Source organism: Borostomias antarcticus, assembly GCF_949987555.1.
Source record: "Borostomias antarcticus genome assembly, chromosome: 3".
Classification (NCBI taxonomy): Eukaryota; Metazoa; Chordata; class Actinopteri; order Stomiiformes; family Stomiidae; genus Borostomias; species Borostomias antarcticus.
Window position 1 is genome coordinate 31502464 of NC_140236.1, and position 26248 is coordinate 31528711.

The 26248-nt window shown below is 48.0% G+C and overlaps 1 protein-coding gene across 1 annotated transcript in view; it reads right to left on the reverse strand.

Moving 5' to 3' along the window:
* Positions 1 to 26248, reverse strand: part of LOC311329741 (receptor-type tyrosine-protein phosphatase S-like) — a 164813-nt gene that overhangs the window by 21401 nt on the left and 117164 nt on the right. Inside the window, exons 14-22 of the mRNA XM_084461649.1 lie at positions 19088 to 19675; positions 17893 to 17987; positions 17508 to 17758; positions 17201 to 17288; positions 16106 to 16318; positions 15363 to 15529; positions 13734 to 13849; positions 3608 to 3705; positions 1141 to 1264 (exon numbers count right to left, since the gene is read on the reverse strand). Of these exons, the coding sequence (XP_084317775.1) occupies positions 1141 to 1264; positions 3608 to 3705; positions 13734 to 13849; positions 15363 to 15529; positions 16106 to 16318; positions 17201 to 17288; positions 17508 to 17758; positions 17893 to 17987; positions 19088 to 19675 (1740 nt within the window). The remainder of the gene's footprint in view (positions 1 to 1140; positions 1265 to 3607; positions 3706 to 13733; positions 13850 to 15362; positions 15530 to 16105; positions 16319 to 17200; positions 17289 to 17507; positions 17759 to 17892; positions 17988 to 19087; positions 19676 to 26248) is intronic.

The window sequence follows — 26248 nt, forward strand, 5'->3', positions numbered from 1 at the left end:
GAACTGCTCTTTTGGATTAGCTACAGGAGACAGTAGTCGACATAAAATTGGTTATTTAAAGGGCTATCATTTTATCAACTGATCGGACTTCATTCATTAGGCTATTTAGATTCAAACCCGGAAACTCAGAAATCCCACATTTTCAACCCCTATTTTCAACGATGCAGTCAGAGTAACGACACTACGATATACAATCAATAAATAGCGCTGAACCAGCGAAGACTAATTCATTTCAACCCGTATTTACCAACCCATGATAGACTAATTCGATTCAAAGCACACGCTACCACGACTGTTATGTTATAGCCTCTTAAGCAACAACGGCACATTGCTGAATGCTGTAGGCTACCGGTTACCCATTTGCATCAACGATAGCCTACCTAACAAATAATTGAACTGAACACAGTATATTATAACACTGTAAGTGTTGTGGACAATCGCAAATTGGGACCATTGTGAGACGTCAGAAAAGATACATCAAGTTGGAATAGATAAAACAGAAAAGTGTACAATGTCAGAACAATGTCAGTGTGATTAACTTCCCCCAATACCGTCTCTTAAGATCTCGTAAGACTTTTCTTGCTCTGTTGCTCTAGTAATGTTTCACGTTGGATGAGATGAGACAAAGTCGAATAGTGGACTCAAGTTTTCCTTCAACCTTGGTTAGCAGGAAAGGACTTGGTTAGCTACGGAGCTTGGTTAATCTCAACAGGGGGTGGAGAAGGGGAAGAGCTCTGAGCAGGGTCTAGTTCAAGGAGTCCAATAGACACCCCCGTGTCTGCTGTGGATGTCGTAGCATGTCCATAGGATGCCCTCTCTCCTATGATGCTTTTTTAGCCTCTCTTACTCTGAAATGTAATTTAATGTAATGTATTGCTTTATAAATGTTCTTAGCCGGTAGACAAACATACTCCTGGAGCTTGCTCGATCGCCTTGTTGAGAGGGGTCAGGGAAGAATTTTTACAGCTCACTTATCTGGCCCCCGGGTGATTACTGTTTTTTTGCTTCCCTCTGGAATATGTAGAGAGTGGGTCGTATGCCCACCTCCCTTGTTCTCTGTAAAGCGCATTGTGTTGCCTCTGGGTATGAAATGCGCTATACAAATAAAGCTTTGATTGATTGATTGATTGATAGTCCTACCTTCTATGGGTGCCAGGATGACGCGGGAGTGGTCGTAGGCGATCACGTTGGCATAGCGGTTCTTGGGTTTGTTCACCTCTAGGTTGGAGTGCTCCCAAGTAAACTGCTGGCCAGGATCGATAGACTGTGGAGAGAGAAAAGGGACAGACACACAAAGACACACGGTAAAGAAGGTTAAAGGTAACAAACAAGAGGGCGAGAAAGAGAGAGAGGGAGTAGGAGAGAGAGGGAGAGAAGAGAAATAAAAAAAGCTAAGAAAAACCTGGGAACACAGTATCATTTTAAGTGGAGGTGTCCAATTTGAAATATTAAAATCTGCACTCTGCAGGATCATCAATGTAGAGAGTGCATGATAGCAATAAAAATATTGATATAGGTGGTAGTTCCTCCCTAAGGGAATGAGAAGAGAGGGGGAGGTGTGTGTGTGTGTGTGTGGGGTTGGGGTGTGTGTGTGGGGTTGGGGTGTGTGTGTGGGGTTGGGGTGGGGGTGGGGGGGGGTTGTTGGTCCCTTGACACTGGCAAGATAAATGCAACCTGCGCTCGGAATACGAGAATTCCAGATAAATATTCTATTCCCCTGTCAGGGTAATTTAGTATTCCATTATGATTCGGCATTTGCTCGGAGCCGCTGCTGGCGCTCTCCTGGCGGAGGCTTGAAGGATGTTTTCTGTTAGGGCCTCGTCTAGGTGCAGAGACAGGACTGAGATTGGGGCTAAATAAAGTCCAAATGGAAGCCTGATGTAACCGTTTACCCGCAATCATTACCAGAGGAATAACAGCACCGGGACACGTGGACCCTCTTCAAATAGACCTCCAATCTCTATCTGTGTGTTCTCTCTCTCTCTCTCTCTCTCTCCCCCCCTCTTCCTCTCTTCCTGCCCTCCCCTCAATTTTTCTCTCTATTTTCCCTGGAGGCTGACAAGAGTCCTGTGAGTAGTGCCTCTTGTAGGCGTGACTGTGTGTGTGTGTGTGTGTGTGTGTGTGTGTGTGTGTGTGTGTGTGTGTGTGTGCGTGCGTGCCCGCGTGTGTGTGAGACAGAGTGTTTGTAAGTGAGTGAGCGCTCTATTTTATGAGCCCGCCCCCTTCCCCTACCTATCTTGTCTCACCAGGTGTGGCTACAGGATGACTGACACCACCCATCAGGAGGGGCGGAGTTTTATGGGATGGCGTTGCCGAGCGCTGACAGCAGATGGATGAGACACTCTGGCGGCCGTACTGTGCGTTCCGTAGCAGGGGGCAATGATGATCCGCTCGCCGCCAACCAGGCTCATCTACTCCACCTCCGACTACATCCCAACAATCTCGTTTTCATCACTCTCTCTATCCCTCTATCTCGTTCATCACTCTATCTCTACATCTCTAGCCCTTTCCTCTGCTCAGATCCTTCCAGCCCTGTGTCTCCGCTAGCCCTGTCATTAACCAAGCCCCCCTCTCCTCCTCCCCCTCCCTCCCTCCCTCCCTCCCTCACCCCCCCATCCAGCCTAGCTAAAAACCAATCACTCAGGGACCAGAAGAGCTTCGCTTGGCAAGGCAGGGCGCCCGGACGAGCAGCCATTCATCAAGAAAATAACAAAATTAAAATTACACTTCTACATTTAATTTGGTCATTTATTTTTCTGGGGGGGCTAGGGAGCGGGAAGGAGAGAGAGAGAGAGAGAGAGAGAAAGAGAGAGAGAGAGAGAGAGAGAGAAAGAGAGAGAGAGAGAGGGAGAAAGAAAGAGAGAGAAGGACTGCAAAATACTCCCAGTGCCAAGTAATTAGAACTTCTGGTGGCGTTGAGGTGTCAACTCTCTCTCCCCCACTCTCTCTTTCTCTCTCCCTCTTTTTTTCCCAAACCTGCACACTCAATATCCACTGTTTTCCTTGGGCATGAAGGGACGTCGATTTGGTACACGGCCCAAGCCAGACAAATGCATAATAGATACAAAGAAATATTGTCTCACAACAACAAGGTGATTATCCGAGCATCCAGCAGAGTCCATAACCACAGGTCATCTACTGCTGGCACCTTAGTGCCCACGTCCTCTTCCTGCTGGCGATCTCGAGGGGGAGAGCCTAATGAGCACTCGCTGGTTGACCGCAAGATTGTGAGATGGAGGTTGTTGCAGTGAAATTAGTTTAATTTTATTGCAACAACCTCTGCGGGTCTGTGGGCACTGAGACTTTGTGGAAGTTTTTTGTGACTTTGTGACACTGGGGCCACTTCAAGACTTCACTTCCACTTCAACTATTATGAGGCGAGTCAAACCCTATGATGATGATGATGATGATGATGATGATGATGATTGAACTTTTCTATTGTTACTTCCATTAATCTTCAACTACTGGTGGCCAACCAGGCGGGCATCAACATTCTGAGAAGTACCTTCTCCCCAGGGGCCTAAGTGGTCCCCTTCCAAAGGCAATGACGTCATGTAGGAGCCCCTCGCCCCCAGAACCAAGTGACCCCTGACCCCGGCCCGCTCACCTCATACTCCTGGGAGAGCTTCAGGTTGTCGTTGGCCTTCAGCAGCTCTGTGTGCTCCGCCAGTTCCGAGATAGGGATTGGCGGATGATTCATCATACCTGCTCACCACATGGACAGAGAGAGAGAGAGAGAGAGAAGAGGGAGAGAAAGAGAGAGAGGGAGAGAGAGAGAAAGGAGAGATTGGAGGGTGAGGGGTAGAGGGATGGAGAGAGGGTTTGTCAGATTTGTTGCCATGGCTTCATAAGCGAGGGGCCACACCCTCAGAGGATGGGAGCAGAGGGGGATTGTGGGTAATGGGGTTCTGCTTGCAGAATACAGAGAGGGGTTGGATGGGTGGGTGGATGGGGGGGGGGGGGTGAGGAAGCCTTGAGGAATACAACATAGAACATTCTAGAATTCAAACGCATACATGTAGTTCCGTAGAGATGTGATGGGTCGGGGCATGTTAGGCCAGGCCAGAGCTCAGAATTCTCATTCAGCATGCTTGCTATTCCCTGTGTGAGGTAGGGTCTCAAATAAAGACGGCTCCATAGGTGATTGCCGTGGTGTGTCAGAAACCCCAGACCAATTATTGTTCCATTCTACCAAGAGACGTAGCTTCTAATAGCTTGCCAACAAGAGACAGATGACAAATTTCAGGTTCTGACGACCAAATAATAAGAACAGGGGGGGGGGGGGGGGGTTCTCCTTTTGGAAATGATAGGATGCAATGTTGACAGTTATTGTTCATACAATCCTCAGCGCCACAAAAAAAGGAATTGCTACTTTTATGCTATTCTAAGGAAAAATAGAAACGTCTCTATAAAGTCATTGCCAAAAGAAAACAGCATAAAGCTGCCTTTCAGCAACATTTCTACAACTATAAAGGCACAGACATTACATTATTCTAGCTATTGTGTTCTACAGTAGCTATTACGAAAGAAAATGTGTTTCCCAAAGTTTTTCATCTTTTCTCTAGACTGACCTGTTAGATAAGAAAACAATATATGAAGTAGTCATATTGAAATGTAGAATTCTGAACAATGAACCCCTCTGAGAGGCCTGTTCCCCCTCTGAGAGCCCTGGCCTGGGGGTTGATGGGACTGGGATTCAAGTGGGAAGACAAGGGGGGGGGGGGTGGGGGTGATAAAGTGTGAATGACACGGTAACGGAAAGTGAGCTGCTCCACTCGAGCCAAGCAAGGCCAAGCAAGCATGACACTGGTAGCACTCACAGACGCCCCGCACTCCGTGCTGCTCTCCTCCAGCAGTCCGCAACAGTCAACCCTCCTCCCCTCACCGCCCCGAAAACCTCAGATCCTACATACTGCAGTCAGTCGCAATTTCTTCTTCTTCCAGAAAATCCCCACGTACTTGCCCCAAAATAGATAAATAAATAAATAGTCTAGGCAGTCAGGGGAAATTATATGAATTTTTCTTCGTCTATCCACTAAGTCCGCCATTCAGATTTAGCTGGGGCCTGTAACATTATCAGCAGTGCTGTGTACACTCAAGCTACAGTAATCCATTTAGAGCCGTAATGCTGGCATGTAATGGGATATGAGGGCAGTCCTATATTGTTCCCCAGTCCCTGGACAGGGCCTGGCAAATGCTTAACGCTGTCGTATTTTTAGAAAGGGGCTTTGAAAAGCCACTTGTGCTCCTCTGCAGACGAAGGTCAAAAGTCGGCGAGATGCTGACGTCCCCTCACAATAAAAGTAGGCCTGGTCTTAATTGGGCGTGCAAATCGTCCTAATCACATTAAGTATCCTCAATTTCCCTTTCAGCAGCCATGCCAGCGACCCCAGCGATGACGACAGGGCTAACGTTAGTTCGGGTGGCTTTAAGGAGGGAAACCTAACTCTCCCTGCCGTCACTGCAATTAGTGATGCCGATTTATGTTTTTAACACGGGAGGGACAATGTAACAGCATCCATTACATGGAAATTAACACAGATTAAGACGGATAGACGAGACACAGGGATGGATGGATGGATGGATAACAACATAATCTAGAGTATGACTCGACACACATGTTATGTTAAGGAATAGGTTGACAGGACATGTGTTTCAGTTTCACAAAATACCAAAGGACTGATTAATTAAACTGAAGGACCAAGTTGTTAATGTGCAGTTATTACTACAACTAGTCTGGTCTCGATAACTTAAATGAAGGAACGAATCATGTGTGAAGTTGAACAGGATGCCGTTGTACAATCCAAATATAGTATTCAATTGATATTCATGAATCCATAAACTAAACCCATTTCCAGGGAATAGTAAGCTCCACTGATAGAAACACGCTTGGACAGGATGGTGAACACAAGTCTGTGAACGTGATAATTTCATTCCTTATTCCCTATGGCGATGCCTGTGAATGATGTGCTGTCAAACACTGTCAGAGCGTGTGTGCATTTATCCAAATAGCAAGGGGAGATTTCCGCATCTGCAAATTAACATGGGCTGACTGTATTTTCCACAAATTCAGAGGGAGCGGCTAACACAGGCTAAACGTGAAATAAAGTCAGCATATGCAGATAGGGACGACTCTCTCTCCCTGATTTCTCTATGAGAAAACACAAGTGGCTTGTTTTGAGGAGAGATCAAAGGAAGAGTGTTTGTTCAGACTACGTGCTCCAATACTATTTCCTTCACATCCTTACTTGCAGTCCATGATTTTGTCTAATATTTGCACAGGACAGTTCTATTGTGGAGATGCATGTCCTAGGGGAAGTGTAGAGGAATTAAGGCATCTGCAGATTGCGGACAACAGCGCCATGCCACAACTTTCAAATTATATTGCTCCCATTGTTTTCTATGGAAGTCGGCAACTGCTGTTCTCACAGCTGTCAACATTGTTGACCTGGGAGCCATTTAGATTCATCTCTATTTATGGCTTGCAGCAGTCAACATTTTACTGATAGATGTCATGGTTTTGGACACATCTAGGCAGTAAAATAACTCACAGCTGCTAGAGGCAATTGGTGAAAGCTATTGTTTTTTACAGGGTGCTAAGAGTCCTTGTGGTTTCCTCTAGCAATGAATACAAGCAACAGCTAACTTTAGCCACGCTGATTTTGTTAGAAAATTTGACATGGTTGACAATGTTTTGGTATTTCAAACTCCAGAACATTAGTTCATCTCGATCTCAATACTCATCAAAACTCATCCAGCAACAGAACTATGTGTCTCTGTCTTGATAGCTATGTTCTCTAGCGATGTTTACTTTGCCTAACATCCAATTTGCATTGTTTTCAGGCTGCGGACAAACCGGTGGATCTCAGATTAGTTTTCTCCATATTCTCATGTATACAGTACAGTACACGATTCTGTGTCCTTAGGTTATTCAATTTCTAAACAAGGCTTTGGCACAGCCCAAACTCATGCAAAGTCTCTCAAGGACAAGTTGTTATTCTAGCCCCCCCTCCTTCCCAGACCACCTTCTCCCGCTGTTTTCCCTTCCCATCCGGAGTGCTCTCTCTCTCTCTCTCTCTCTCTCTCTTTCTCCCCAGCTATCAACAGAGAGATCAATGAACAGAGAAACAAGCTAGCATCTAATTACACATTTCCAATCTCCGATCTGCAGTCAATGCGCCTGGGAAATAATGATTCTTTTTGATAGCCTCTGCGACTAGCTGAGAGTGTGTTTATATGTTTATTTACATATAAAAGGAAGACATTCTCCATGTCTCCAAGAGAAAAAAAGAGAAAGAAGACAATTTTCCCCTCCTTCTCTTCAATGCTCCTTTTCAGCAAGAGGGAGGCGATCAAATGTCGAACCATTGTTTGCCTCGGCTCTAATTAATTCTGCTCGTTATCTCTGACTGCAGAAAGACCCAGTCAGTTCATATTGGAACAGGACCAGTAGTGGTGTGGGTGGGGGGGGGGGGGAGGGGGAGACGAGGGCTGAGCGAGGGAGGGAAGGGGAGGAGGAGGTGGAGGGAGAACTCTGGTGAAGACCCCGTCTCTACATCAGCAGAAGTGATCGCAGAGGGTTGCGTAAAGTGGATTAATGCACAGCCAACAGCATTGAGTGAATATCACAACTGAAATCCAAACCGTCAAAAACAGCCCGGGTTACGAATGAAATAAGAAAATTAGTGCTGAAAATTTGCTGTGTGAACAAAAAATAATAATAAAAGCAAATAAAATCAGGTATTTGTAAATGGCACGGGGAGGGGTCAGTGCTAGAAACTCAAAAATAATGCCAGAAGACAAACACAGGAGCCAAATGCATAGGGACTAACTTTCATAGTCAAAATCGGCTTCACTTAGAGGACTGCTCAGACCAGAATCTGTGAAGAATAGCAAACATAAAAAAGAAAGAAAAAACTAGTTTAAATAATGCTGAAATGCTGAAATAAATGGCAACTGAATCCTAAAATTGACAAAATGATAAAGAGGCCAAGAATCAGACACACACAGGAAATAAAAGTATGTTATTCCTTAAATGTATTCACAACTCTTTACCAATGTTATATTTCATGTTGTGGTTATTTTTTGATCAGGCATGGTGGTGGACCTCCCCTTTCCTGAATTATTGAGGTCTTTTTCAGAATGGGGGCCTGCGTGCTGGAGGTAAATGACAGACAAGCAGGGAAAGTAGGCCACACATTTCAGCACATTCTGACCCCCTCCCCCACCAGTAAACTCCAATCAGTACTGAGGCTGTGCGAGCCATTCCTTTTCCACGGGCGTCCCCAGCTCCTGCTCGACAAACTCTTCTATCAAGCCCTGAACTCAGCGGTCAAAATGTGGACGGGGGGATAATACATTGATTTAGTATCTCACTGCTTTCATGAACAATGTTTAAGGTTTGAAACCACTCAAGAAAATGTGAAAAATGGGAAGAGGCTTATATTTCTCCCCAAAAATTAAAGCTAAAAGACTTTTGTCCAGGGTAGGTGAGAGTGAATGGTGTGGAGAAGCATCTGCCTACTCGGTTGACAGCTACTGTACATAATCTGGCTTGATTGGCTGGATCACAGGGAAGCGCTTTTGACAGTTCAAAGTCGGTCGACTCAGTGGAGAACAGAAGATCCATGCGAGTCAAACAAACACAGCTCCTCCCCGGCAGGCGGGCCCCGTCTTTCTGGGCCGATGGTGGCGTCTGTGGGACTGTGGCTGGTCTGTGTGGTACAGGTGAGATGACCGGCCCTTCCGCTGCGCACTGCTCTACATAAAGGAAAGACTTCACCAGAGGACGGCCTTGAACGGTCCAGGTATCCGTCCCTGAAGACCAAGTAGCCACTTCTGTGCCATGGTTTGACTGTAGAGATGCTGTTGATAGCCCAGGGTCTTGAGCATTTCAACTCCAGTGCAGCATACAGTATTTACTATACCTTACTGCACTAGAGCCCCAGATGTAAAAGAGGAACAAAGACTCAGCTGTAGGGTTCATGACCAAGGGTGAAGACGACAAGACAACACACCAGAGCAGGTTCCACAGACTGTTTCTCCAAAGGTTCCACAGAATGTTTCTCCAAAGTTCCACAGACTGCTTCCCCAAAGGTTCCACAGACCGTTTCCCCAAAGGTTCCACAGACTGCTTCCCCAAAGACGCCAGATTACCGGACATTTGGTCTTTCTTTCCTCAATCGCTAACCTCATCAACGCTTGACACATCGACCGTTGCAGTTCAGAGTTCGTGGGTGGACTGAAAGTTCAAGTCCCACAGGTATACACTGACTCATTGGCCTGTGCCATCCCTCATCCAGTAACCCTGCCCCAATGAGAGAACTGACTCTACTGAGAACTACGTGGAACCGACACTCGTTTCTTAAGCCTTGCAGCCGCTTCTATACCTGACGTGTGTGACCGTCCATCTGTCCGTGTGTGTGTACTGTATGTCCGTTTGTAGCATGGGATTTAGACCAATCAGGAGCAGCCAATACCGTTGCACACAGTAGAGATTGCTCATAAAGCCCCTGGGTGTGATTTTTCAAAATGATTTGTAGCAGATGAGGTGGCCCAGTAAACAGGAGCCGGAGGGTGGGTTCGGTCCTCGGCTGAGGGTAGGTGTGTGTTGTCGGCAGGGAGTGTTACCCCGGCGCCGTGCTTCCTCACAGACCCCGCCCTGTCTAAACAGAAGGGGAAGAGCGGGTGGCGGGAACTCAGCGGGCGAGCGTGCGGAGCGGAGAGCCGACCCTGCTCTAATTGATCTGTGACCATGGCTAATTAAACATGATGGGGGGGGGGGGGGGGTGTACAGATCTCCTGTTTCCAGGCGTCATTCATCACAACGGGGGGCTACATGTGTGTGCGCTTAATTGTTAAATGTGTGTGCGTTTGAGTAAGTGCGTGTGTGCGTGCGTGCGTGCGTGTGTCTGTATGTGTGCGTGTCTGTGTGTGTGTGTGCGTATGTGGGCCTGCTTTAATGGATATGTGAGTGAACGTGGAAGTTGTAGGAAACAAGGCAGGTTCTCATGCAGGCTGATTAACGAGTGTGTTTTTGTTGTGTGTCTGAAACAGTAGAGAGAGAGAGAGAGAGAGAGAGAGAGAAAGAGAGAGAGAGAGAGAGGGGGGGGGTGGACTAGACAGAAATAACTGAAATAGGGAGAACGCAAATAAAGGCTTGGAAGAAGAGGACAGTGTAACGGTAAGGACGGAGAGAGGGTGCTAGCAGCCCGTGGCCATGCGGGGTGGATGGGCAGAGAGCAGACAGACAACACACCTCCCCTGGGTACTGCTTCATTACTCGCTCGACTAAATGTCTGCCGATGAACCCGGAGCCCAGCGACCATGAACATTATGAGAAGGCGCCAGCCAGCCCCTCCCCCGAGGGATCACGGGACCTTTAGCGGGGAGGCGACGTTACATCACGCGACCGCGCTCGCACGCACGCCAAAACACGCGCTTAGCTCAGCTTCGCATATGACGGAATGCGAGCATGAAGTAGTTACCCTGACGCAGGGAGGTCAGTGCGCTCATCGACAGCATATGCTCGATTGGGTTTGGAGGGCCGGCTCTGAGCACACTGGGGTATGCCCGCTTGAACAATGGCCACTATTATCTAATGGGCTTGTTGCCGAATCCTTGCAGCCTTGCTTAATTGGGCTAAAATGTCCTTTTAAATTAAATTCTCCGGACGAGGAGATAATGACATTGCCGGCTTCAATGGAACGACGGGCGACTGTCGAGATGAAGACAGGGACACTCACTTAATACGTGGAATGTGGATGTGAGCGTGTGTGTGTGTGAGAGAGAGAGACAGAGAGAGAGAGAGAGAGAGAGAGACCATAATAGGGTTCATTCTTCTCTTAAGGACAGTGGTGGGACTAAGAGGGTCAAGGGCGGAGGGTCACCTACTGGTAGTAAACGAGATAAATACAATGTGAATTGGCCTGTTGTTCATCCCAACCCCCCCCCCCCCCCCCCCCGCCCCCTTCCTCCAGCACCAGCAGAGGGGGGGTCATTCCAAGACACGGGGGGACACGGCACGTACCCTGCCACACAGCGGGCTCACCAGGCAGCGCCGGGAGATTAGGTCCCTTTTCGAAGGGTGAGCCCCCCTGTGATGGACTGGAGATTGGTGACACAAGACAGATGGCTGGTAGACATGGAAGTGGGGGGCGGGTTCGAGGGAAGCGACTGACGAGCGTCGAGAGGAGGTGGAGACGGCGAGGATCTGGACGTGGAGGAAATGTCATCCGGGCTTTAGACGGTAAAGCCAGAGAAAATTGAGACGGGATGGAGTGTTCTCGGGCCATTAATGGCAGCTTAAGCCGAGACGAACAACAGAGTGGAGGTGCATGTGGGAGGGGGGGGGGGATGGAGGGAGGGGCCAAAGGTCTGCAGAACTAAATCTACAGTAGGAGAGGTGTCGGACAAGCGTGCTCCAGCCTAAAAGAGAGGGCGCTCCGGCCCAAAAGAAAGGAGAGGACATGTACATCTACGGTATTTCGAATATAACGAAGAGTGCCATGGTTATTAAAAATGAATGGTTTGTAGTTACATGAGTTGATGTAGAAAAACAAATGGTACATACAGTATGTATACAGGGCAGTATCAGGGTCTACTTCATAAACATTATGCATTATCAAGCATCATCAATATATAATAGCCCATTTTGGCATATAAACTTGGTCAAATGTGTACACACATGAACCTGGTCAAATGTGTACATACAGTATAAACTTGATTATTCATTTTACCATAAAGTATGTCTTTCCTGAATATCCTGGCATGTGTTTGAGACTGTCTGGTTGTGTGTGTGTGTGTGTGTGTGTGGTGTGTGTGTGTGTGTGTGTGTGTGTGTGTGTGTGTGTGTGTGTGTGTGCCTACAGTATTTGAGACTGTCTGGCTGGGTCTCCCCCAAAGCCGCGCCATCCTGTAGCCGTGCCAGGATATTGCCTCAACAAGCTTATTCCCGCCATTGACTATAGGCTGTGCCACTCTGGGCTGCGCTAGGCTCAATTCAATCGCTTGGCACATTAGATACACTGGATAGCTTATAATCGGTCGCATTGTCCTGTAAAAATATATTTTTAAAAAACAATAGAAAATGTGTTGTGAGAATATTTGAAGGAATAGAGAGGATGCTATATTGTGCTAGGCTATATTTTGATGATCTTAGACACATCACTAAAGTTAGGCCCATGCACTAAATTCAGCTATTGAAATAGCCGTTGAAGGAATAGAGAGAAAGCCTATTTTTTGCTGGCCATTCATTCATTGTGAACACTGGATAGGCTTAGAATCATCAGCAGTGACATAAAACGTAGGCCGTTTCTTTTGCATAGCCTACATACTGTAGTTTGCACAGGCTATTAAAGAAACATTTGACACTGCCTAAGAGGCCCCGTTACCGTGTTGACCCCGTTACCGTGTCGACCCTGTTACCGTGTCTCTCAGGAGTGCCTGTTGAGGATGGTGCGCCTGTATGACGACCAGACCTCTACCTGCAGGATGACCTCCATAGAACTGCTTATTCCTTCGACCTGCAGTATTGAGTAGCCTACAGTACCTCATGCTGAAAAATGACATTGACTTTAATATCACAATTTGTATTGAATATGAGTATTTGAAAGAATAGAGAGAATGACTGTTTTCTGCCGCATGTCTAGATTTTGTTGATGCATCACTAGTTATGAGAACGAACCCAGCAGTTTCCCTTGGTGATTATTTCTGCAATACAATTCACACCCACAACTATTGCACTATTTCTGTTATCCAACATTTTGACGGTTTGCTGCTGAGTCATAATAAAATGTGTGCTCACAAAATGATAAACACAATTCTTTCCTTTAGGCCTATTTCCCTGTCTCATTGTAAAACGATTAATCTTCTACTTTACAAAACTTTTGGGGTTCTGAACAGACTTATTTGGTTTTCATAAACAGACGCTGTAAATAGATTTCCCTTGCCAGAAACATCAAATTAATTATTATTTTGGTTTACTTATATTAATTACTATTAATGGTTTATAGTGTGATGCAAATGTGTGTGCTTGTCATTTCTGTATTTGTTTAAATATAATATTATTAGATAATATTAGATATTCAATATCCGTGAAAGCCCCTGTGTTTTTGCATTTTTGGTAGGCCATTGCTGTGAGTCATTCCGAGTAGGCTAGCCCAACACTAGAAAAAGCCTGTCTAATGCGTGGACATAGACGTCTGTTGTTATTACATTATGTATTTACAGGGAAAAATGGAATTAAGAAATCATTTGACGATGCAGCCTCCATGACAGACATGTGCAGGCTATTTTGTTCTAATACAAAGTTTCTATCCTTCTATAACTGTCCTTTTCACTGTTGATTGTTTGCTTCATTGATTAAAAACAAATAAACAAGTCTCATTTCAGTTTTCTGTAAAATCATTCAAATGTCAAAAGCATGGCGCGGTAAACCATGATGGCGGGAATAACAGGCTTTGCAGTGGCGCGGCTTTGACCCTAAACCATCTGGCTGTGTGTGTGTGTGTGTGTGTGTGTGTGTGTGTGTTGTTTGTGTGTGTGTGCGTGTGTGTGCATGCGTGTGTGTGTACAGTATTTGAGAATATCTGGGTGTGTATGTGTGTGTGTGTGCGTGTGTGTGCATGCGTGCGTGTGTGTGTGTACAGTATTTGAAACTATCTGGCTGTGTATGTGTGTGTGTGTGTGTGTGTATACAGTATTTGAGTGTCCTGTTTGCATCCGCACCATACCTGGCGTCTGGAAGTTGATGCGTCTCATCTCCACAGGATCTGTGGGGTGGTGAGGCGTGATCTCCGCGTTGTTCAGAAGACATTTTGTCCGGGGTTCAGACTCTTTTCTTTTGCGGCTTAAATGGGAAAAAAACAAGAATGACCGCAGTCAAGGTGGAGCACAAAATGGCCACCGTGTCTCAAATAAACAAGGAGCTCTCAGCACTCGACAGCAACTGTGCGAGCGCCGAAAGTCAACAACACTCCACAGAAAGAACAACAAAAGAAGTTGAGAAGGCAGATCTAGTGGGCCAGCGTCGAGTTTCCCACCCATTTTCCCACCACAACTAATTAAAAACATCTTTTATGCTGAGACAGGTTATTTTCGCTCTGAAATCGGCAATAAAGTACAGCTAAGCCTTACCTGTCAGGTTTGCTGCTTCCAGAGAAAGCAATGGAGTCAAATAAATAAATATATCAAGAGGGGAAAAACACAACACAGGGAGAGAGGGGGGAGAGAGAGAAATCAATAGAGAGCAGTTTAAAATTCACAGGGGCTGCCGCTCGCCCGCAGCGGCAGATAAAGTTCATCAGCATTTGGAGGAGCCTGTGTGTGTGTGTGTGTGTCTGTGTGAGTGTGTAAGAGTGTGTGTGTCTGTGTGAGTGCGTGTGTGTCTGTGTAAATGTGTAAGAGCATGTGCGGTGTGTCTGTCTGTGGTGTGTGTGTGTGTGTGTGTTTGTGTGTGTGTGTGGGAGAGAGAGAGAGAGAGAGAGAGAGAGAGACAGAGAGAGAGAGAGGGCATGGGGAATGTCAGGGCCAAGGGCAGGCCCAGGAAACACTATCCACCAGGGAGAGATGGAGGGAACATGGGAGAGAGAGGGAGAGAGAGAGAGATCCAAGTAGAGATGTTACTCTCCCTAACCGGCAGCAGAGGTAAGCCAAGGTTAGACTACGAGGGATCGATAGCAAACTGTAGTTCTGCAACTTTTGTACAATTTCCCTTTAGGGATTAATAAAGCACCTATCTACCAACCTACCAACCTACCAACCTACCTACCTACCTACCTACCTACCTACCTACCTACCTACCTACCTACCTATCTACAGTAAATACCTGTACCTACCTAAAGTACTTTTAGACTGGACCGGTTTTCTAAACAAATGAGAATTCAGACTCATTCCCCCAGAATGCACCAAGATCTCCACACAGCTAGTCTGCTGGGGTTTGTTAATTCTGTCTTTGGACCAAAAGGCCAAATGGGAGGGGGGGGGGGAACATCCTCAAAATCTACTAAATTGTGAATTATTTTCTTAGTAGTGTTAAACAGAAGCAGCCCTTCTATCTTCACACAAGCAACTTCAAAGCTCTGTGAAGTCAGCAACTCTTATTTCTGTCTCTCCTCTCCTTCCAGCCCCTCATCTCCCAAAATACAATCTATCTGTGCGCACTTTTGTTTTTCCCACATTTCACTTTCTCCGTCTTTCATTAAAAAAGAAAAAAAGAGAAAAAAATAACACCTCAAATAATTCCAGTGCCGCATGTAGTAATTTTACTGTGACTGTACACATACATGTGACAAATAAAACTTATCTTGAGTGTTGAATCTAGTAGAAGACCCCAGACTCCCCTCCCAGAAAAGTCAACTCACTTCTTGTACAGCAGGATAGCGATGACTATGCAGATGATGAAGACTACGGCCAGCACGGGCCCCACGACCCAGATCAGGCCGTCTCCCCCTGTCTCGATGGGCAGAGGGTCCACCTCCAGCTCCGGGGTCATGAACGTTTCCGTGTACGGGCTGGACACAAACATTTTCTACGGGCAGAGAGACACAGGGTTGAACAAGGAAGGGATGTTTGGGTAACGGAAGCAGCAGTACTTAACGGTCGGTAGTAGTAGGTGAAAGTAGATGCACACATACGGTACTAGGTACACTTTGAGTGTGCGTGCGTGAGTATTGTATGTGTGCATACGTGTGTGTGTGTGTTTGTGAGTCCGTGTGTATGCCCACCTGTGCCTACTTGCGTCCATATCTCCGTCCACCCATATGCACCTAACACCGTGTCCTAACTGCTTGCGACGCGAGCAACAGAACGCGACAACGCATGCTTGCTGTCCTAACTGAAACCATTAAATTTCCTGTTCTGTTACGTCATTTGTCTATATTCCCAACTGAAGATAGACGCCTGTCAACGCGAGCGACAGGAGGAAAATAGGAACAAGGCGAGCGTCAAAAGGGCAGTTAAAACGTTGCGCCGCTTCGCGCTGCGTCGCTCGTGTCCAGTTAGGACATAACAACAGAAAACAAAGCAATGGAACGCATTTTGTCGCTGACGCTCGCTCGCGTCGCGTGTAGTTAGGACACGGTGTGACCCTGTCACTGGCACTCACCCCGGCAGTGCTGTTGAGCTCAGCCAGAAGGAAGAAGACGTACTCCTGCCCCGGCTCCAGGGGCTTGTTCTCACAGCTGCTCTGCCTGTGCTCCACCCCCACAGTGAAGGAGGGGGGCAGCTGCTTGAAGCAAGCCGTGATGAAGGGCTTCCTCTGGTCCAGCTGGGGAAGCTGACGTCTGGCCCGGTGCTTGAGGTTCACCTCCTTCAGCAGCTGACCGGGGGGGAAGAGAGAGAGAGAGAGAGAGAGAGAGAGAGAGAGGGATGGAGGAATGGAGTAGACGGTTATTCAATTTTGAAATTGTGTTAGTTTGCACCTTCCTTCCTTCCTTCCTTCCTTCCTTCCTTCCTTCCTAGTTCTTGTAGGGATCTGTAGAGAGGGGTTTCTGAATCCACTAGATCCAGTTAATACACCAACAGCAGGTCTGTCTTTCTGTCTGACTCTACATCAACATGCCTACTCATCATTGTATCCATCTCTATCCCTCCATCTACTAGATTTCTATGATATACAGTAGAGTACAGCAGAACGTGGATCGATACAATCAATGGAGACGGTTTGTAAAATCCACTTTTCGTCTGACAAACTCCATTGATGGCTTCGCAGTCGATGCTCACAGTACACTCTGGGCCTGAAGTCGATAGGCTGGCAGCAAGCCCTGACCGACGAGGGGGTCTCCGTTCATTTAGAAACCAGAGTGCTGGACTCTGCTGAGGGGCTGGAAAACAGCTAATCCTAAATCCAATAGGTTGGCGGCGGTGCAGAAGTCAAGGTCACCTTCAGCTACGGAGCCGTAAGTGGAGGAGGTGTGTGGATCTCCTCTTTCCACACTGGTGACCGTATAGGGAGACCTAGCCTAGCCTTGACTGTACAACATATGCACTCCCTGGTGAGTAAGACACTAGACGAGACCACATGCACACACAAGTATAGTACAAATATGACCACACGCACACATGCACACACAAGGTTGTTAGCAATAACAACTTTGTGTGTGAGTGTTTAAGAGTGTGTGTAAGAGTATGTGAAAGTGTGTGTGTGTGTGTGTGTGTATGAGTGTGCGTGGGTGCGTGTGTGCATGTATGTACTCCTCACCTCCTCCAGGTCCATCTCATCTGGGCTCTTGAGGTTCCGGACCAGGCTGGTGCCCCTCTTCAGTGGAACCACCACCACATAGAAGTTCCTGCAACACAAATCAACATCATTCCTATCAGTACATCACATCTCACGAAGGTTAAAAAGGTCAGAAGAGAGGAGGGGAGAGAGAGAGAGAGAGAGAGAGAGAGAGAGAGAGAGAAAGAGAAAAAGAGAGAAAGAGAGAAAGAGAGAAAGAAAGAAAGAACACACAATACAAGAAAAAAACAACAACAAAAGAGAAACCCCATCTCATCTGCCCCCTCACTTGATGTCCTTGCTCTCCACCGGAGGGAAGATCATGGTCAGCGAGTTCTCTGGCTCCGGGAAGATGTCCAGCTTGGGCTTCTTGACCATGATGGGGGGTGCGGTCCTGGCCAACAGGCGATGACGGGCGCCGCTCTCTGCGTTGTCCTGGCAGGTCACGCTCAACTCGTAGGTGGCGTTGGGACGCAAGTTGGACACCAGGGCCTTGGTAAGTCTGGCGTCCACGTCCATCTTCTGACGGTTGTATTCGATCTGGATGGACAGGCCGATGGATGGACGGATGAATGGATGGTGGACAGAGATTCAGATTCATACCTATAAGGACGTGCTATTCTTTTAAAGTGTTGGATAGCGTTAGTTTGTCTTTAAGTCTGTCAGTCACTTACGGTGCACTTGTATGGCAACCGGGTCTGAGAAAACTTCCATGTGAGCAATACGGTCGTCTTGGTGACCCACTTCACCATGAAGTTCTTGGGGACGTCTGGCGAGGAGGCAAAGACCACAGAAGAAAAAAGAAACCAAAAAACAGAGAGTATGTTTAGATGGTGGGATGGACAGAGGGAGAGAGAGAGGAGACAAAGAGAGAGAAAGAGGAAAAGGTTGCTTTGAGTTCTTGTTCCCCCGCAAGGTTCCTCCGGGTCAGAGAGTGAGCGAGCGGTGAGCTGTGATAGGCTGTGAGAGGGGGGGCAACGCGATTGGTTAAGACACACAGCACATAAGACTCGTGGACACAAACCCATGGAGCACAGAGGAGTGCCCGCTGGCTGGCCAAACGGGCAGTGCCAACCCAACTCATCTGTACTGACTACCCTAACAGCCCCCCACCCCCAACCCCCCCGCCCACAGTACCAGCGCCACCAGGGACCAACTGAACCAACGGTCCCTCCGCGCCGTCTGGGCTGGCACTGCCAACATGGCTGCCCGGCAGGCATGAAGACAGACCCAAACACAACATGCCGACAGTCCTTAGCATCTGGGGGATGCCATGCTGCAAACCATCCCATAGTAGGGGGAGGGAGAGGGAGGGAGCTGAGGGGTAACAGGGGAGAACAGGGAGGGGGAGGAGGTTCTCAAAAAGAAACTGAAAACCAAAGGAAATAAGGAACTGGAATCTGCTTCCTGTCCAGCTATGATAGGCTAGAGCGTACCCTTGGAGTGACTTGAATATAACGACATCCTACCTTCTTTTTTTTTTTTGAAACTGGGGATGTGAGGTTGCACTAGCTGTGTGAGTGTGCTTGGCAAAGGGCTGCAAAGAAGACTGACACAGTGTCTGATCAACCGGCACTTACCTTGAATGCCGTGGCTCCTCCCCTTTTATTCACACTGACTGACTGTACTGTGACTTACTGACTCGGTTTTACCTTGTTTTGGGTTAGTGAAGTGAGTGTTCCCCCGCAAACATGTTCTAGGATCTATCTTTTGTTTTCGTGGAGAAGTGAAGGTGGTTAGAGGAAGGGGGAGGGGGTTGCTTGCATTCTAGTGTTGTTTGTTGTTGTTGATTTTTTTTTGGGGGGGGTGGAGGGGGCGGGGTTAATTCCCCCACCCCCACGGGTTGGGAGAGAAACAGGCAAGCCCTACCTGCTTCCACCGTCCGATACTGCATCGGAGGGCTGTAGGGCCCTGGACCTACACTGGTGTGTGCGCGTATTTTCACGTCGTACGCCGAGTCGGGTTTGAGGCTGTTGAGCACGTAGCTGGACTGACTGGCGGGCAGGTGGAGTTCCCGGGGCGGCCGCCCTGTGCCCGCCTCCTGGTACACCAGTGTGTACTCTGTGATTGCGCCGTTCCTCTCCGCCAGTACCGGCGGCGACCAGGACAGCTGCACCGAGCAGCAGGTGACGTTGGAGCCCTCGTTCATTTGGGGGTACCCCACGGGGGTGTGCTCGGGCACGTTGAGCTCCACCACGGCCTCCTCGCCGAAGCCCCCGCGGCTCTTGGCTTGGACCTTGAAGAGGTAGGTGGCCCCTCGGTGGACACTGCCCACCGTGTACTGGCGCTCATGTGGGGTGAACTCCAGCGTCGCCAGAGGCGTCACGTCCTTGCGGCCGAACTGGAGCCGGTAGCCCTGCAGCTCCATCCCGGAGGACGGGACCTCTGGCGGGTCCCAGCGCACCACGGCCGACGCCTCGGAATCCCGGGTCACCGACAGATAGGGCAGCCCGGGCACTGCAGAGACAGAGACAGACAGAGAGAGAGAGAGAGAGAGAGAGAGAGAGAGAGAGAGAGAGAGAAAGAAACAGACAAACTTTATTTATCTTTTCTTTTTTTTTCTTTTTTTTTTTTACAACAGAGGCCAAAAGATTCATACCCATGAATTTTTACCGTGGGAAATGGGGGGTTGCGTGAAGGCCAAAGCCTGGTATTTGCTACAGCAACACAGCTTTGTTCACATTTATGCACTCTGCTTTCTGTTCAGCAAAAGTGTATTAAATTGACAGTTCCAGGCAGCATGACGGATTGGATATGGGCAAAGCCAAAACAAGTTGAGAGCACCAAACACTGTCTAGCCTCAAACCCACAATAACACATCACAGTTCTAAAGGAGGCCAAACGCCACCATAGGTTCTCATCGAATCTGAATCTCTATGACATTTTCATAATCTTCACCCATCATGTTATTTCATTTAAATGACTAAATAGCCTCTAGCTCTGTATAAAGTACTGTGCATCTACTCTTAAAGCTCCAGTGCTGATCCCCTAATCTTGCAGATAGAACTCTCCTCATACAGGATGATAAATGACGTCCTGGTCTAGACACGATGCTTCAGCATGGCCCAGTTTCTGGGTAGTGGATGACTCCGGCCTGGTTGTTGCTCTCCGTTACGGTCCCCATCAGTGTGATGAAGTCAGTGCAGCCATGGGAAGCTTTATTCTGAAGGGAGAGCGTCTTGGTGAAAGATCGGTGCGGTGAAATTGCACTAAAGTCTCATCTTAGGAGAGCAATCCCAGACCACTCTTCTAAGCACCCCTGCTGAAATGAATGCAGGGGAGAGGGCTGGATCACTTCTAGCAGTCTGTTCAGAGCCCCAGTCCTCTACTAATCACACATGCTGTTCAAATGTGCATATATACACACACCATAGACGGCTTTTGCTATGTTTCACCCGTTTCAACTGAAATGGGCCCTGCCCTCGCTAACCCTCACCCCTTTCCTCTCACTAAGAACATGACTGACGGTGTCAAAAAAATATGAACTAGTAAATTCTCAAACTAAAGCAAATAGGCCTACACCTAATTAAAAATAATCTCTATAAGCAATTATTTGGGGTTAAATAATCGGGTAACACTTTACAATAAGGGTACATTAATAAGCATTAGTTAATGCATTATTAAGCATGAAGTAACTAACTAACTAACTAACTAATGTCTCTATTAACCATTTACTAATGTTATTTAACTAAGGTTAACTCACCTAACCCTAACCCTAACCTTAACTAAGGTTAATTAACATTAGTAACCTAACCTAACCCTAAATAAGCTTTAGTTAACAGTTAACTAATGTTTTTTGTGACCCTTATTGTAAAGTGTGACCAATAATCCTACCAGGCCAAAAGTTCATTTGTCAGAATTCGGGAAATAGTCGGACTAGTCTATAAGCAAAGAAAACAGTCTAAATTTAGCAAAATTATTATTATTATTTTTTACAGTAGATCCGACAGGTCTAGTTCAATAACTCGTTTGAGTATTTTGAATATCTATTTTTATTTCGATCGGCCGCATAGCCTACACTTATCAATGTGTGCAGCCAATGGCCTGGCGACTTGCGAAGTTGAATAAACACATTCCAAACATCAAAAACATGTGTGATCTGAATTACAGTTCAAATAATTAGTTTGAACTAAATGAGTACAGTGGAATCCGCTGTATTCAAAATTCAAAAAAGGGGACCAGAGGGTGTGTGCCAATTATAGAGGCATCACATTACTCAGCCTCCCAGGGAAAGTGTACTCCAAGGCGCTGGAAAGGAGGGTCCGGCCGATAGTCGAACCTCAGATCGAAGAGGAACAATGCGGATTTCGTCCTGGTCGTGGAACCACCGACCAGCTCTTCTCTCTCGCAAGGATCTTGGAGGGGGCTTGGGAGTTTGCCCAACCCGTCTACATGTGTTTTGTGGACTTGGAGAAGGCTTACGACCGGGTCCCTCGAGAGGTCTTGTGGAGGGTTATGCGGGAGTATGGGGTGAGGGGGTCCCTACTTAGGGCCATCCAATCCCTGTACACCACCCAGAGCGAGAGCTGTGTCCGGGACCTCGGCAGTAAGTCGTCTTACTTTCCGGTGGGGTTGGCCTCCGCCAGGGCTGCGCTTTGTCACCAATCCTGTTTGTGATTTTCATGGACAGGATATCGAGGCGTAGTCGTGCGGTGGTGGGTTTGCAGTTCGGTGAGCTGGGGATCACGTCGCTGCTATTTGCAGATGATGTGGTCCTGATGGCATCATCTGCCTGCGACCTCCAGCACTCTCTGGATAGGTTCACGACTGAGTGTGAAGCGGCTGGGATGAGAATCAGCACTTCTATGTCTAACGCCATGGTTCTCAGCAGGAAACTGGTGGTCTGTCTGCTCCGAGTAGGACATGAGTCCTTACCCCAAGTGAAGGAGTTCAAGTATCTGGGGGTCTTGTTCACGAGTGAGAGAACCATGGAGAGGGAGTTTGGCCGGAGAATCGGAGCAGCTGGTGCGGTTCTGCAGTCGATTTGCCGCACTGTTGTGACGAAAAGAGAGCTGAGCCAAAAGGCAAAGCTCTCGATCTACCGGTCTATCTTCGTTCCCACCCTCACCTATGGTCATGAAGGATGGGTCATGACCGAAAGAACAAGATCACGGTACAATACAAGCGGCCGAAATGAGTTTTCTCCGGAGGGTGGCTGGGGTCTCCCTGAGAGATCAGGTGAGAAGTTCAGTCATCCGGTAGAGATTCGGAGTAGAGCCGCTGCTCCTTTGCGTCGAAAGGAGCCAGTTGAGGTGGTTCGGGCATCTAGTGAGGATGCCTCCTGGGGCCACGGGGTAGACCCAGGACCAGGTCGCGGGATTACATCTCCGCACTGGCCTGGGAGCGGCTAAAGATTCCCCAGGCAGAGCTGGTTGATGCTGCCAGGGAATGGGATGTACGGGGCCCCCTGCTGGAACTTCTGCCTCCGCGACCCGACCCCGGATAAGCGGATGAAGATGGATGGATGGATGGATGGATGGAATCCGCTTATAGTGATCATCCGCTTATAGTGATCAAAAAGCTTGGGACAGAATCATTCCTATACAAATGCAGTTTAAATAAATCGCCTATAGTAATCATGTAATCCGCTTACAGTGTTCATTTTGGGTCTTTTCTTTTACCGTACTTCGCCTCGCGGCACCCGTCTGCTTTCAGCTAGCTACCTGGCTTGTCCTTGCTGCTTACACTGTGCAGTGCAGCTATGTCGGGAAAAAGAAAAGCGCTTTCTCTCAGTGAAAAACAGTCTCCTCGAACGATGTGACAAGTTGCCGAAAACTAGTCAGCGAGATGCTGCAGAGAAGCTTGCTGTTCCCCAGGCTACCTTATGTAGTCTCCCCAAGCAGAGCGAATCTTCATGGAGTGGTTGAAGGAGTGGGATCGCAAATTGAGCCAAGAGAGGAAGAATATTCTGCTGCTTGTTGACAACTGTATGGCCCATGATATGAAGAACACCACACTGAGAAACATCCGAGTTTCAAACTTCAATTCTCCAGCCATGTGACCAGGTGATCATCAGAACAGCTAAAGCTTACTTTCACAAGGAGATGGCGCGCACTGTATTCCATCGGATTGTATTTATTTTTGTGTGGACCGACCGACTGAACGAGCTGGATACAGGTGAGGCACAGTCTTTTTCAACAAAAAACAATTCGGCGATCTAGCGGTCAGGGACATTGAACAAACGTCGCGATAGGGGCATCAGTGGATTTCACTTGACCCGCAGAATCCAACAAGCCCAAACCTGACATGTTTTGAGTTGAATCGGTTATAATAATCATCCACTTATAGTGATCACTATAAGCGGACGTGATCACTATAAGCGGATTCCACTGTAATAACAAAGCATGACTTAATTAAAATAAATCACACTGTTATGAATATGGGTCAATGGTCATTGAATATGGGTCACACGTTCTCTACATGTACACGTACAGTACAGGCACGCACACTTTGTATCTTATAAACCATTAAATTGGTGTGCATGTGTGTCGTGGGTGTGTGTGTGTGTGCGTGTGCGTGTGTGTGCAATTTAGGCACTGATTTAGCCCCAGTTCCTGCCCCTCCATATTCCCTCTGCACACACAGTAATTTGGCCTCTCGCCCAGCCAGGCCAGAACCAATCTGGGGAACTAGCTAAACATTAGTCTGGAGCCACAACTCTGTCTCCCTGGAACATTATCTGCCTCAATTCAGTGTGTGTGTGTGTGTGTGTGTGCGCGTCGTGTGTGTGTGTGTGTGTGTGTGTGTGCGCGCGCGTGCGCGGAGGTTTTATTTTTATTAAATAAAAGAGGAGCGTGCGCACACATTTTCGCACGCCACCAAATTGATGCACACACCCACAACAGTCCACTTTGTACATTCTTGTTCCTACGCCCGTATTCTTTATTTCCCGTTTTAATGGCTCTTTTCTGGGCGAGGGGAAATGGAGTCGGCGCGGTAATGGAAGCGCTGCCTGCTAACAGCGCGGAGAGGGATGTGTCTAACACCGCTGGCTCACTAACTACGGCCCCAGCACAAACCCAGACGGCCTTATTTAAAGCCATGGCTCCCCTTACAGGGGCTACTAGTAAAACGGAAGAGAGAACATCGGAGATTGTGCTCCTATGGCACTTGTGTGTGTGTGTGTGTGTGTGTGTGTGTGTGCGTGTGTGTGTTTGTGTGTGTGTGTGTGCGCGCAGGCAAATATAGGTGCTTGGGTTGATCGAGTTAAACTGAACAAGCAGATTGGGGCTGAGTGGAGGATGATGAGGGAGAAGAGGAGAAGTATGGAGGGAGAAGAAAGATGAGGGGAGAAGAGGAGAAAGATGGAGGAGAAGAGAGAGAGATTGAGGAGAAGAGAGAGAGATGGAGGAGAAGAGAGAGATGGAGGATAAGAGAGAGAGATGGATGAGAAGAGGAGAGAGATGGAGGAGAAGAGGAGAGAGATGGAGGAGAAGAGGAGAGAGAGATGGAGAAGAGGAGAGAGATTAAGGAGAAGAGAGATTGAGAAGAGGAGAGAGATGGAGGAGAAGAGGAGGAAGATGGAGGAGAAGAAGAGAGATGGAGGAGAAGAGGAGGAAGATGGAAGAGAAGAAGAGAGATGGAGGAGAAGAGGAGGAAGATGGGGGTGGGTGTGAGACAAAGACGAGTGCTGCTGATGAAGGTGACTGGGGATGCTGAGCAATCTGCTGCAAAGTGAGGACAGTGTAAAGTGCGTGTGTGTGAGTTTGTGTGTGTGTGGAGGGGGGGAGGGTGTGTGTGTGTGTGTGTGTGTGTGTGTGTATGTGTACATGGGGATCTCAGCCACCTTGATCCTCCCCCCCTCCCTCCCATCCCTCTCTTTCTCCCTCCATCACTCCACTTGGCCCTGCTTCAATCCCTCCCAGCAGGGCTGCAGGCACGTTTCCCATCAGGCACCAGCATTAATGGCCGCTGTTGACACACTAGTCCTGATTGAGAGAGGATTGGGTTTCCTGCTCATTTCCCTCTCCCCCTCCCTAACACACACACACACACAGGCACACACACACACGCGCGCAACCTTGTTTAAGAAAAAACCTTCTGTCTGCTACCCTTGTCTACAAAAAAGTGTGGCTTTTGTACAGTAGATGTGTGTGAGTGACTGCGTGACACTGAGAGGGAAGAGGACAAAAATGACCTTCAACATCTTAGTGATTAACCTGCCGCCACAACTTCCAGTGAGTTGGGCGGGAGGGAGCAGGAGGGGAGGGGGGGGGATGCTGGCTCCCGTCAAAGTCCTGCCCGGGAGGCCTCCAAGAGTGCTCCGCTGCGTTAATATCCAGCAGCGGACGGGGGCACAGTCCGGGCCGACGGTGGAGGGCAAACATAATTGAAACTGCCTCCCCTATATCCCTAATTTAGCCCCTGTAATGAAAAATAGTCTTGGCCCGGTCTAAGTGATGCAGACTATTTGACAGCGAAGGTCTTCATAAACCACCCCCCCCCCCCCCCCCCCCTCTCATCTCAATTTCCATGTCCTGTTTTAACATGCGGCCTGACATCGCCGTGGGAAAGATAAAAATTAAAAAAAGACGACGGTGCCTCGGTCAAACGATCCACAAAAATCACAAGGCTCATTTGAGAAAACCCATTACGGATGCAAATGCTTCACTTAGCAGTCATGTCACTGACCGAAGACTGGCTGGCTGCCACGTTCGGGTCATTATGTTTGACTTGTTCTGGTTGGATGAAAGCAAGGCTAAGATGCAGGAACACAGTGAATACGCTGCACTCAGGGCCACAGCCCTACTTTCTCCAATCAGGACCCGACTAATTACCTCCCACTCATCTCCTGTGTTGTCTGGCACTGGGTAGTCCAAGCAGGATCGGAGTTTCTGGGGTGTCCAGAGAGCAGGACCGGGGTTTCTGGGGTGTCCAGAGAGCAGGACCGGGGTTTCTGGGGTGTCCAGAGTGCAGGACCGGGGTTTCTGGGGTGTCCAGAGAGCAGGACCGGGGTTTCTGGGGTGTCCAGAGAGCAGGACCGGGGTTTCTGGGGTGTCCAGAGTGCAGGACCGGGGTTTCTGGGGTGTC